Here is a 14,798-nt window from a genome sequence, read left to right as displayed (position 1 = left end):
CTTCTGGCATCTCCAGCCATAACAAACCATCATACATGATATTCCAAAGGTGTGGTCCGAGAATTGAGCCTTGCGCTGCACCAGCTGTGAGCCGTTTTCTTCTCTGACCATCTTCCGTGTCGTATAACAATGTACGGTCTTTCAAATAGTCTTGCAGTATATACATGAGATATTCTGGTAGCTTGAAAGTTTCTTTTAGAGCTTCCAAAATATCACTCCATCTTGCCGAGTTGAAAGCATTTTTAACATCTAGAGTCACAAGAAGCGTCAGCTTTCTAGAGTAATGATTACCCATTTGAGCTCGTTCTGCTGTCTTCACCACTTCTTTCACGGCATCTAGAGTTGAGTGGCCTCTGCGAAATCCATGTTGTTGGTCGGATAGGTCGTCAGCTAATCGGACTGCTGCTAGTATTCTCGGTTGTAGGAGCTTCTCTAAACCTTTCCCAGCAGTGTCCAGCATACATAGAGGTCTGTAACCCCCAGTTTTCCCTTTACTGATCAGAACCAGTCTAGCTATCTTCCAACGAAAGCTAAAAATTCCCACTTTCAAACAATGGTTATACATTCTCAACAGCAGTTGAGGACATAATTCGACTGCCACCTTTAGTACTTCTGCTGGAATACCATCTGGTCCAGGGGCTTTCTTATTTCTAAGGGAATTAATTGCTGTTATCAGTTCTTCAGTTGTAAAAGGTGGCACATTAACTAGTTCTTTCTTGGCCTCATCATCAATCCTCTCTGCATGATCAGGGAATAGTGTGTGTACTATTTCTTCCATTGTGCGTGGATCCATGATAGGGCTTGATAGCATCCCAAATTTCTTCATAACGATTTTATACCCTAATCCCCATGGATTTTCATCCATTTCCTTAGACATTTCCCACCACTTGTCGGCTTTACTCTTTTTAATTGTATTTCGCAGTCTTTTCTTCATAGTCTTATACTCTACTGAGAGAGCTTCAACGTTTTGTCGTGCTCTTTGTGTCCTTCGTCTGAGTCGCAGGCATTGTTTCCTTAACTCAGCAATTTCTTCATTCCACCAATATGCTGGATGCTTGCCTCTCCATTGTTTGATTCTGGTCATTGATGCGTCACATGCTTGCTGAAGGAGTCTCATGGTGTGTTCCACGCATTTATTAGCAATTATGCTTCTATTGCCTCCGTGACATGTATCCGGCTTAGAGTCCATTCCATTTAGTATTACTTCATGAAATTTTTCTCTATCCATAGTAGCTATGTTCCATCTTTCTGGCTTGCGCGTGGTAATCCTTAGATGTGGAGTCTCTTGAAGTACACGAAAAGTGATATACTGGTGATCGCTTCCAGTATATTCTTCAATTACTCGCCATTCAGTTATCCTAGATGCAATGTTTTCAGAAGCGAAGGTTACGTCTGGTATAGTTCCCTGACATCCTGGTCGCCGAAAGGTTGTCACATTACCAACATTGATAACCATTAATCCCAATCCGGTGGCCATCTCCATTGTACGTCTCCCTCTAGAATCTGTTTGAGGCATGTTCCATTCAACTGCTTGAGCATTAAAATCACCAGCAACAACTAGGTTAGTAGTGTTCATCCCTTGCAGAGTATCTTCAAGCCCATCTACTTTTGTCTGGAAGTCAGAAATAGCCTCATTCGGGGTAAAATAACAGCTGACAAAAATTACCTTCTCAACTTGGACCCAGACAAACCCATCCCCGCATCCTTGATTTATAACTGAATATTTTCCAAGGTCTGGCACCCATATCGCAGCTGTCCCTAGATTGCCTGAAAACCAGCCTGGTTGATCTCTGTCTTGATATTGTTCGCTAAGAATCAAGATGTCTGCTCCTATCTCATAGGTCATCTGCGTCAATAGATCATTGGCAGTTAGACTCCTGTGTATATTGGCTTGAAGGATCTGTACCATTCACCACTGCTCTTTGGCCTTTTCCAGTGCTTCACGAAACACAACACATTTTCCTGAGCCAAGAGCATGATGTCGTTTTGACTCTTCAACGCCTATATCTGTGCAAATTATGCATCGTAGACTTGTTTTGCATCCTACTGCCTTTTTTAAAGTTAAGAACTTCATTTTGGTCCGTATTGAATTTAGATTTACACTATAAATTGAGGATAGTTATGTCCACCTTTTCAATACAAAAACAATGTGAGGTCATTAACACATCACATATTTATTACCTTTCAAACATTGGGACCGGTTTCGGCATTATTTGTATGCCATCATCAGCCATAGGAAACTTAGTGACAAGGCCTAAGTACAGTATTAACATAACTTACAACATAATTATATGTATATATAAAAATGAACATATTCTTACAATGACTATTAAAAAATAAAATATTTGGTGTACACCATAAAACCTTATATTAAAATTGGTAGCATATTTTATGCGATATATTATGACTTTATACAATTATTTGACTAAAGTTAAAGCTTATTGTCAGTTTTTCTAAATATTACCAAATGTTAAAAGAGCATCCAGGTAACAATTTTCAATCTTTAAAAACTTTTATAACTCCTAGGCGTTAAAGATAATAGTACATTTGTTTGGTCAATAGTGCTAAATTGACATGCATTAAAATGAAATCGCCTACTGTCAGATGGGAAACAGTGACCTATTTGTACTAGGTATGGAGATAAGTTACATTATAAGTCTGTAGTAATTCTATAACTTGCGTTAATATAGTTTGGTTATTTAATAACAAGTCGAATAAAATGATAAATTCGGCTGATATTTTAAACTTTAAAATATTAATTGTCCATTGTAGAGGTCCCTTTTTTCAGAGAAGATATATAGTGAGTAAAGCAGTTCCTCTTAGAATTGATTGCAGGTTCACTCTATTTTAGGTGGATTTTGGGTTGAATAAATTTCTTATTTCGCAATGTAATGTCGTTAAGCAATGATCGTAATGTAATACTTCCGTCATTTATGCTAATGTTGATAAAATGTAGATCGACTTGGTCGAAGTGGACTGGTGAACCAAATTTTCTTGGACCATAACATTCAAGGTCTTTGAGGTTCTAGAAATATCTCGATCCAAGACGGACCCTAAGCACTGTGTTGTCGAGAATGAAGCCGATGAGGAACTGTCTACCGGAAAGGCAGAAAGCAGACATTACGATCATTGCTTAACGACATTACATTGCGAAATAAGAAATTTATTCAACCCAAAATCCACCTAAAATAGAGTGAACCTGCAATCAATTCTAAGAGGAACTGCTTTACTCACTATATATCTTCTCTGAAAAAGGGACCTCTACAATGGACAATTAATATTTTAAAGTTTAAAATATCAGCCGAATTTATTATTTTATTCGACTTGTTATTAAATAACCAAACTATATTAACGCAAGTTATAGAATTACTACAGACTTATGATGTAACTTATCTCCATACCTAGTACAAATAGGTCACTGTTTCCCATCTGACAGTAGGCGATTTCATTTTAATGCATGTCAATTTAGCACTATTGACCAAACAAATGTACTATTATCTTTAACGCCTAAGAGTTATAAAAGTTTTTAAAGATTGAAAATTGTTATCTGGATGCTCTTTTAACATTTGGTAATATTTAGAAAAACTGACAATAAGCTTTAACTTTAGTCAAATAATTGTATAAAGTCATAATATATCGCATAAAATATGCTACCAATTTTAATATAAGGTTTTATGGTGTACACCAAATATTTTATTTTTTAATAGTCATTGTAAGAATATGTTCATTTTTATATATACATATAATTATGTTGTAAGTTATGTTAATATTGTACTTAGGCCTTGTCACTAAGTTTCCTATGGCTGATGATGGCATACAAATAATGCCGAAACCGGTCCCAATGTTTGAAAGGTAATAAATATGTGATGTGTTAATGACCTCACATTGTTTTTGTATTGAAAAGGTGGACATAACTATCCTCAATTTATAGTGTAAGTCCTACTGCCTTGTGACCAGCTTCCCCGCACTTAAAGCAGAGTTTACTTCTGTCCAATCCTTTACAGTTTCGTGCCCATATGACAGACATCTAAAGCACCGAGGAACTACGGCCCACCGTCTTACTCCGCAGTATAGCCAGCCTTCTTTAATTTTGCCTATGTCTAACAGCTTTCGTGCCTCGCTATCTTCTATCTCCACAATGGCGATCTTTTGTCCCCTGCTGTTCGGATTTGTGATTGAGACCTTCAATTCTTGATTAGGATTTTCTAATTCTCGTCTTACAGCCTCCTCTACTTCGGAAATAGTGATGGTACAGTCCATATCCCAAATTTCCAATGTAGTTCTAGGCGTCAAAACCTTTACTTCGCCATCATGACCAAGAGCACCTTTAAGTGCTCTATTAAAATTTTCTCTATTCTCCTTTTCCGTGGCCTTATTAAATTCAAGAAGAACCACTCCAGATACAGTTTTCCTGATCGATCTAATACCAGCGCCACTATCTTCCGGCTCCACCTTACTGCGGATATCCTTCACAACATCTGCAAAAGTCTTGCCATTCATCGGTTTAATAAGTACGGCTTCAGGGCGGCTTCTTATAGTTGAACGTTTCCGTTGCTCGTTCTTTTTAACAGTTTCAGATACCGGTACTGATTCAGGTTGAGTACCTTCATCTTCATCTGTCTTCTTCTGCCTCTGTTCCCTCTTCTTCTTCTTCTTGGATAACGCTGTTTCCCATTTATCCTGTTCTACGTTTCTGTTTGTGGTGCTCTGTTCTACTTTCCCTTGAACGGGCAAATCCTTTAGCATTAATGCTCTAGTTGCTTTCCAAGCTTTTCTATGCGTAGATCCCGCATCTAGGGCTTCCTCCAATTTCTTTAAACCTTGCTGAATTTCCATCTTCATATTTTTCTGCTGAATTGCAAGAATACTTTTCAACAGGCCCCTGGCGATTTCCAGTTGTTCTTCCTCTTTTAACATATCCTCCATAATCTGTTGAGTAATATCAAGCCTCAAATTCGTTTTCGCATTCTGCTCAATACTACTATTGCATGTATCATGCGTGCGCTCCACGTCCGTGATATTGTGGCCATGTTCCATAGATGCTGGATTCAAATCCACAGAGTCACCCTGGATTCCAGCACCCGACATCGTGCCGTATAGGGAGTCCAGCTGGCCGTGACTCAGGTCGCAGAGAAATATCTAATCTCTGTTATTTTCTATGACAAAACTAGTTAACCTAAAATCGCAATAATAATAATAATAATAATAATAATAATAATAATAATAATAATAATAATAATAATAATAATAATAATAATATTAGTTTTATGTCTCATTAACTATTATGGTTTTCGGAGACACCAAGATACCGGAGTTTTGTCCCGCATAAGTTATTTTATGTGCTGATAAATCTAATGACATTGACACGAGGCTGACGTATTTGAGCACCTTCAAATACCACCGGACTGAACCAGGTTCAAACCTGCCAGCTTGGAATCAGAAGGCCAGCACTCTGCCATCCAAGCTAGTCAGCCCAACAAAGTTCGAATGAGAACCTACCAATAGTTATGAGCTGTGCAAATTAAATAATAATTCTGGGTGTGCCAAAAGGCTTGAAAATTTGTATGCCAATAGGTTAAGTTCTTTTTTACTCTGGTTATCAAAAACTCCAAGTCTCAGCTTTTATTGTGCCTTATGCGTGTCAATCAAACCTCCCTGCCAAAAAGCTGATTATTTTCCATTAACTTCGGTGCTCGAGTACTGGATGAAATGTCCTGAGAGAATTGCCGTTTAAAACACAGAAAGATTTTTCCAGATATCTGCAGATCTTACACAAGTTTATGTGCTGCAGATGTGCCTTGCATTTGGCATAAAATAGTCTCAAAACTTTCAATTTCATGTTGAGCACACTATACAATTTCAAAAGATATGAAAAGTAAATGGGAATTGCGAGGGGAAGAGTTAATCATAAACTGAAGGATACTGTTGGACCAAAACATATTAGGAGTCTCTGAATTGTGGTATCAAAAATAAAGTTCAACTCACATTAACAATTATGTACCCCTGATGGATAGCATCGTAGATGCGATTCCTCCAGCGCTCCAAGTCTTGAATGTCAAAGAAGAGGCCTTCTTTTGGACGGGATATATCCTGAAGCACAGAAAAGACATGTAATTCAGCAGGATGGTAAGAAAAAAGTAGGCAAACCAAGGAACATTAGGATAAAGGGTACAGATCTCTGCACATGGTTATGAGGGTGTTTAGGGGTTGTAGGAAGGATGTAAAGGAGAGGGCATATAAGTCTCTGGTAAGGCCCCAACTAGAGTATGGTTCCAGTGTATGGGACCCTCACCACGATTACTTGATTCAAGAACTGGAAAAAATCCAAAGAAAAGCAACTCGATTTGTTCTGGGCGATTTCCGACAAAAGAGTAGCGTTACAAAAATGTTGCAAAGTTTGGGCTGGGAAGAATTGGGAGAAAGAAGACGAGCTGCTCGTCTAAGTGGTATGTTCCAAGCTGTCAGTGGAGAGATGGTGTGGAATGACATTAGTAGATGAATAATTTTGAGTGGCGTCTTTAAAAGTAGGAAAGATCACAATATGAAGATAAAGTTGGAATTCAAGAGGACAAATTGGGGCAAATATTAATTTATAGGAAGGGGAGTTAGGGATTGGAATAACTTACCAAGGGAGATGTTCAGTAAATTTCCAATTTCTTTGAAATCATTTAAGAAAAGGCTAGGAAAACAACAGATAGGGAATCTGCCACCTGGGCGACTGCCCTAAATGCAGATCATGACCGACCGACCGACTGACCGACCGACCGACCGACCGATCGATTGATTGGTGAAAAAATTACAGACCTCAATGAATAAAAAGAAGTATCAAAGGATTATTTTCCTAGGTATAAAAAAACAACCTTTAATTTAGTGATCCAATCCAAAATTTGGTCTATACTAGCAATGAAAAGGAACAAGCAAGTGCAAATCAAGTTGTATATAGAAAGATAGGAACACATAATAGCACATACAGTAAAAACTCGGTAAGACGTTTAAGCAGGGAACAAGGAAAAAGAACATGTTAGGTGAAAAAACGTACAACTGAATACACAAATAAAAACTATCCAACAGGGATATGGATATTTTCTGACATGACAGCATTTTACATGGTGTATCTTCTGATACAGTGAAAGCTGTATCTACCATTTCTAAAGATGAGAGGAGAATATTAAAAGGTGTGAAAAACTCGAGAACAAATATGAAAATCTTTTCCACTGAGGATTATAAAATAACAACAGTGCACTGAAAGGTGTGAAAAACACAAAGCAATAAATATGAAAACATATACGCGGGGGCCCATGACAATATCAAATATTATTGTAGATCACATTCTTTCTAAAACAAATGGTAGTAGAAGCCTTTTATTTCAGAGCAGTGGGTTATTAAACATCATTTTCTGGTCACATTCTTAGACAATGAATTGGAGGTTGCCATGTGCGAATGCAAATTTGGCTGCCATTTTTAATATGATAAAACTCTGATTCGACCAACTCAAATGATCAAGTCGAAACTCAACATTCACGCTACCTCTGCATGCTTAAAGAAGCAGGTGCCAGTCCACTTTCTGACAGAAAGTAAGGAATTTCACGACTAGTCAACTTCACACAATTACCGTATGTTCCTAAATGTAGGCTATCAAGTGACAAATATTCGCTACCCTTCACTCTACCACTCAACACAAAGTAAATTTCTAATTTCTGAATGGAATATGAAATACATGCACAAATAGGCTCACTGTGCTTTACGGCTGAACATTCCTGAGGCTAACGGCTTCCTCCCTGATGATGCAACTTATCCTGTGAAGTTTAGGAATTCAAGGCCTTTTCCTGTTATCACGCAACTGCAGCGATGGCTCTTTCTTAAACAAGTTGGAAATCACGTTTTTTTCATAAGCGATGACAAATAATATTTTTGGGGCTAGGTAAAATGTGATCTACTAAGCGGTAATAGCAAAAATTTGTGACGTGATAAGTGAGGTATTTTTATACGAGAATTGGGACTTCAAATTTACAATGTGCTAAGCAGGAAAATTTACTAATGAGGTTACACAATAATGCGTCAGTGCGAGAAGAGGAAAAAAATGGAAGAGAACACAGAAATGAAGACAACTGCCACATATTCATAGACTGCTATCTTAACCTGTTGACAAGTGCACCAAAGGACAGTCAATAGAGTGAGCACGGCATTTGCCGTTTGGTCCCACATGAGGGAGCACGGCATTTGTTGTTTTAGGCTAGTACTGAGAACTTAAAAGGTAATAAATTCCATATTCATCCATACTGAAATGCAATATAGTGTAAAACAAAAGCTAAAAGTTTCCATCTATTCAATACTATTTGCTGTAACCTTAAAAATGTTACATATATTTGTTGAAACTAGTTTTGGTCTTACCAGAGACCATCATTAGTCAAAATCAAAGTAAAGGCAAGACATAAATAAAAAGAACTCCTGCAGGATGTAAAAACATTATTATTATTATTATTGTTTTCGAATGGGTCTACTATGGACCACGTTAAGCATCATTCATTTACGGTTCTTCCTCTTTCGATCGGCCCAGTACTTCTTCATCCTTTTGGAGTGGGCTTCTTTACGTTCTCATGACCAGTTGTTGCCGGTCCGTTTTTTGCTATTTTGATCTTGGAATCCCTTAATTTTGTTGATGATTTTTCTGTATTCCTGTCTGTTGTATACTGCCTGCTGTGATATATTATTTTCCTCCATATCCTCCTTGACCCCTTTAAGCCAGCTAATTTGTGCCTTCCTGTTCTCCATGTATTCCAGAATTCGCTTGGCTGTTCTCTCTGGTGGCATTCTTTTAATGTGGCCGTAGAAGCAGAGTTTTCTCTTCTTGAAGGATGTTGTGATTTTTTCGGTCCTTTTGTATAGTTCCTCATTTGGTCGCAGTCTAAATTCTTGACCCACTTTCCTGGGCCCTAGTATCTTCCTCAAGATCTTCCTTTCTGTCTTTTCAATAAAAAAACATTATTATTATTATTATTATTATTATTATTATTATTATTATTATTATTATTATTATTATTATTATTATTTCCACTTGTGAAATTGCTATGTTTTGTAATCAAACTCTCTAGACCTGGTCCATATATGGAAGTGAATTTTAATTGGTCGAAATAACGACCTTTTCCATTGGTGGATATGGAGGTCGAAGGAAATTCTGTGTTTTCATTGGTTAGCTTGTAATCATATGATTTCCGGTTTCGAGCTCCTCGTTAGAGCTAAGTCTACTGTCTGCATCTTTGAATTCTGATCGCCTCAGCGGGCTGATGCACTTTGCGTCCATCCCGCTTCGGGTCCTAGTCTCTCATAGTAAACGCTATGTTATTGCCTTTTAATTAATTTAAATTCATTCTTGTGTTTTCGGCCTTCTCTTCTTTAATGTAACTTTCGGTGATAATGTAATTTGTTTGCACGTAACGGAGTTTTCCTCTAGACTTCCACATTCACCAATTTTAAATTTCGAATGACCGGGCCTCGATGGACGGTAACAGCAACATTTGTGTTTTTCGATGCAACTCTAATTTTGTTTTAAATTTGTAAACTAATGTGCTTAATTGTCATTGGCTATACCATTTCTTTTTGTTTTATTTGAATTTGTACCTTCTCAGTTTTTAATTTTTAATACATTTCAGCTGAAGGGTGGTCGCCGCGCGTTTCTCCTTCCCCACAACGAGATAGATACGATCTCATGGCCTCATTAGGGTTTCTTCCATGTTCCACAATCCTTCCATAGTTGTCGTTTGTTAGACCTGTAAGTTTAAAGTTGTCACTACGCAAACATGGCGTTAAATATTTCATTTTTATTTCATATAGTTTTATTCCTTTATTATTATTATTATTATTATTATTATTATTATTATTATTATTATTATTATTATTATTATTATTGCATTCTGGCCTTCTAAGGACCACGTAGCAATTTCAATTCTTCCTCCTTAGTTCTTTCCTTTTCTTCCAGTATTCTTTCATTGTTTCACTGTGCTTCTTTTTCCTGTCTTCAGTCCACTTTGTGCCTGTTTTCTTTTCCTTCCTCCCTTGGAATCCTTCCATTTGTAAGACTTTCTTCCTAAAAATCTTTCTTTCCAATAATTCTTCTTCTAGTATGTTGTTCCTTTCCAGGTCTTTTTTGACTTCTTGAATCCAGGTGGTAGTTGATTTCTTTTCCCAAAGGTACTTGAAGATTCGTTTAGTTAGTCTATTGTCATCCATTCTGTAAATGTGTCCAAGAAATAGCAATCTCCTTTTTCTTATTGCTTCTGGTATGTTTTCTGTGTTCTGGTAAATTTCATTGTTACTTCTTAATTTCCAAAACTCTGCAATTCTTAGAGGACCTAATATTTTCCTTATAATTCATCTTTCTAATATTTCTAATTTATCGAGCTTGTAGTTCAGTGCTAGACATTTGCAGGCATAAAGGCATTCTGGTTTCACTACTGTGTTGTAGTGCTTTATTTTAAGTTTTCTTGATAAGCACTTTTTCTTATAAGTATTCTTAGTTATACCGTAAGCTCTTTCCATCTTTTGTATCTTCTCCTCTATAGCAGGTTTTTGTAAACCATTTTCTTGAATTGTCTCACCCAAATATTTGAATTTCTTTACCTTTTCTATTTGACCAATATCCGTTACTAAAAACTTTGGGGCACTTTTTATATTCGTCAAAAATTTTGTTTTCTCGGCAGAGATTCTCAAGCCTGTCATGTTGGCTGTCTTTTCAAGGAGACTGATTTGCATTGCTGCATCTGTAAGGCTTTCTGAAAGTATGGCAAAGTCATCTGCAAATGCTAGGCAATTTATTGCAACACCTTTGTTCTTCTTCCCCAGCATGAGTGGCAATATTTTGGATTCTTTCAGTTTTTAATTCCAAATTCTTACAATTTTCTCCATGACACAATTGAAAAGGAGTCGAGATAGACCATCGCCCTGCCTGACACCTGTATTTATTTTAAAAGGTCGAGATATTTCACCCATAAATTTTACTTTCGAGATAGTGTCTGTAAGTGTTTCATGAATTAGGTTTGCCAATTTAGTTTTAACTCCAAATTCCTGGATTACTTTATCTAGGGTTTCCCTATCAATAGTCAAAAGCTTTTTTAAAGTCAATAAATATTACAACTATGTCTTTGGAGTTCATTAATCTGTGTCGAATTATAGATTTCAGGTTGAAAATCTGTTCAGAGCAAGATCTTCCCTCTCTAAATCCACCTTGATATTCACCCAATTGACTGTCCAGTGTCGATTTTACTCTGTTTAGTAGTATTGTTGAAAATATCTTGCAAGTAACTGGCAAGAGAGATATACCTCTGTAGTTGTTGACACCTTGCTTGTTACCCTTCTTGTGTAATGGGTGTATTAGAGCCACTTTCCAATCCTCTGGGATCTTTTCTGTTTCCCAAATTTCTTCAAAGATTATTTGTAGATCTTCTATAATTTTTGGTTCAGCCCATTTTAAAAGTTCAGCTGTTATGGAGTCTTCCCCACTAGTTTTGTTATTTTAAAGATTTTTTAATGCTTCCTTAATTTCTTCTGCTGTTGGAGGTGAATCAGCTTCTAGATTTTCGTGAATTTCTGAAAATTCCAATTTATGATTTGGCTCAGGGCAGTTCAGCAGGTGTTCGAAGTGTTTTGCCAGAATCTCACAATTCTCGGCATTGTTAAGGCCAATATTACCATTTGCATCTCTGAAGCAAATACTCCAGGATTGATAACCTTTCAGGTTATACTTAAAGGTCTGATAGAAATTTCGGGAGTTATTTCTTACAAAATTATTCTCAATTTCTACTAGCTGCGATTTTGCAAAAGATCTTTTAACCTGCCTTATTATTCTTGTTGTTTCTTTTCTTTTTTGTTTAAGTAGCTCATAACGTTCATTCTTTCCGGAACATTTCCATTTTTTCCACTTTTTTGTTCTTTCCATAAGTGCTTCCTCACATACGTTATTCCACCATACTTTCTTTTTAGTTTTAACTGATCCAAATACTTTCTTCGCTGCACTATTAATCTGTTTAGATAATTCTGGCCATTTGCCATGCTGAGTTATTTTAATTTCTTCCTGAAAGTTTTCTATAGTTGCTTGTGTAATGTTGAGCCTGTCTAAATTGTATTTCATTAATTTTCTCGACCTTCTTTGATTCCTGCGAGGCAGAAGCTTTAGCTTAATTTTAGAGAGGCAGTGATCTGAGTCAAACTCCCCACTTCTTATTACTTTAACATTCATAATTTCCTTAATACTTTTTTGAGAAATAGCTACATGGTCCAATTGAAACTCACCTAACATCGGGTTTGGGGACACCCATGTTTTAACCTTTCTTGGAAGTTTCTTAAAGAAGGTCGACATTAATTTTAGGTGAAAGGATTTACAGAGATTAATTAGTCTCATGCCATTTTTGTTTGTTCTTTTGTTTGCCGGATATGCCCCTACTGTTTTGCTGAAAACTTTTTCTTTGCCTATCTGTGCATTAAAATCACCTAGTAAAATAATAACATTTGATTTTGGAATTTTTGACATTTCATCATCTAGAAGACTCCAGAATTCTTCAGTTTTACTCAGGTTCTTGCTATTATCTTCATTTATTGGTGCATGACAGTTAACAAATGTATACTTTGTGTTCTTGCATTTAAGTGTGAGAAGAGATAACCTTTCTGAACTAGATTTGAATTTCATAACATTATCAACTATTGCTTTATGGACATAAAAGGCGGTGCCTAGTAGTGGCATTCCTTTCATAATTTTGATTGCTGGTTTACCTTTAAAGATTCTATAATTTTTGGTTTCTGTTACATTCTCATCCATAAACCGTGTCTCTTGAGTTGCTAAGATCTGGATTTCATGTCTATCTAAGAAAATTTCCAGCTCGTTCTGTTTGCCAGTTTTTAGCAAGGAATTTACATTAAGAGTGCCTGCAAAGAATTTCCTCTTGAATTTAAGTCTGAAAGGATTCCAAGGATGCTCCGACTCACCCTTATTGCAGATGTTGGGACTCCCCAGAACCCTAGGTCCCGATGCATTGCATAACGCAATGGTGGATTTCTCTTCCGAGCTACCATCAGGGGTAGTGCTTTCATTCAGCGGACTTTCCATTCTGCAATTGAAATTGTACATTGTACAAGGTAGGAAATTAATTCCAAGATAAGATCGGATTGTTAGTCCGAAATGATTTTTTATTCGTGCTTTACTCCACTAGGTTCTTCCGCTCTCTCCGCCGTTGGGACATTAGATTCCTCATTCATCCGCCTTCAAGACCGTTGACCAGGTTTCACCTGTAACCCTAGGCAGGGGCCCTTACAGGGTGCTACCATCCGGAGCCAGATGGACCCAGGTTTTTTTATAATAATAATAATAATAATAATAATAATAATAATAATAATAATAATAATAATAATAATAATAATAATAATAATAATAATAATAATAATAATAATAATAATAATAATAATAATAATAATAATAATAATAATAATAATAATAATAATAATAATAATAATAATAATAATAATAATAATAATAATAATAATAATAATAATAATAATAATAATAATAATAATAATAATAATAATAATAATAATAATATATATTAGCATATATTATATATTATATAATATATATTATATAATATAATATAATGTATTATTAATACATTATTATTATTATTATTATTATTATTATTATTATTATTATTATTATTATTATTATTATTATTATTATTATTATTATTATTATTATTATTATTATTATTTTGTGTATGCACTCACCAACTGCTGCTACAGTGTTCATCCTACTATGTGTGTTCGTCCCTTATTCATCTCTCTCTCTCTCTCTCTCTCTCTGACTTGACCTGTCATTGTGTTTATCCAGTTATGTTTTCTTATTCATATTTCTATCTTCCTTTCCACATATGACTTGATTTGTAACTTGGTTTTTTTTTTCTTTCTTTTCATTACACACTGTCTGTTTAGCAAAGAGATTCTTACTTGTAAGACAGCATTGGAGGCACGACCCGGCCAGTTACGAGAGGCTTGTCTGGTGCTCAATTTGGAGAAGTAAGCTTCTTGTATCGGATCTCGCAGGTTCAACAGACGTTTCACTCGTGACAAACGGTTACAGAGACGCTCCATATTGTACCTGAACATATACATAACAATTAGAACTTACACATTATACAAGTTTTCAAATAGTGGAGGAATATCAGAGACACAAGACAGTGAAATATCAAAGTCATGACTAGATTAGCCGAGTAAAAACAAGTCAATATGTTTCAATGTTAAGAAAAATGTAAGACATATGAATTACATACGTTAATGAGCAATTGAATTAGAGATGCCAGGCTAGTAGCCCTCCTTTCATCTTGATGATGACTGTGACGTGGCGTGACCATGGACTCCATAATATATCTAGGGCATTAGGGAGCCATTCTGACCCAAGACTGACGCATGACCTCCCATAATGCATGGAGATTGGTTGTAGAAGGGTCCAGGATTTGCAGATTGCTGGTGATGAGATCTCAGATGTACTCAATAGGAATGAGGTTGGGTGACTGTAGGACTAGGCAAGCATCCTGTTGTCTGTGGAGTGATCAATGAACCAATCAGCCAGAATTTGGGAGCGATGGGCAATCATCGTTTCCCCTTGTTCTTGTTCTAGTCTCCCCCTTGCTCTTTTTCCCTCGAACTTAATCTCCATCATCTGTTTTGGTGTTCTTTCCTCCTCCATCCTCTTTACATATCCAGACCATCTTAGTCTACTCCTATCAATTCTCTCATTTAGGTTTTCCGTTCCGACCTTT

The 14,798-nt window shown here is 36.2% G+C and overlaps 1 protein-coding gene across 1 annotated transcript in view; it reads right to left on the bottom strand.

Annotated features, from left to right (window-relative positions):
• Positions 1 to 14,798, bottom strand: part of LOC136886384 (phenoloxidase 1) — a 104,416-nt gene that overhangs the window by 58,944 nt on the left and 30,674 nt on the right. Inside the window, exons 6-7 of the mRNA XM_068230714.1 lie at positions 13,987 to 14,137; positions 5,986 to 6,090 (exon numbers count right to left, since the gene is read on the bottom strand). Of these exons, the coding sequence (XP_068086815.1) occupies positions 5,986 to 6,090; positions 13,987 to 14,137 (256 nt within the window). The remainder of the gene's footprint in view (positions 1 to 5,985; positions 6,091 to 13,986; positions 14,138 to 14,798) is intronic.

This window comes from Anabrus simplex, chromosome X (assembly GCF_040414725.1).
Source record: "Anabrus simplex isolate iqAnaSimp1 chromosome X, ASM4041472v1, whole genome shotgun sequence".
Taxonomy (NCBI): Eukaryota; Metazoa; Arthropoda; class Insecta; order Orthoptera; family Tettigoniidae; genus Anabrus; species Anabrus simplex.
This window is presented reverse-complemented; position numbering and strand designations above follow the sequence as displayed.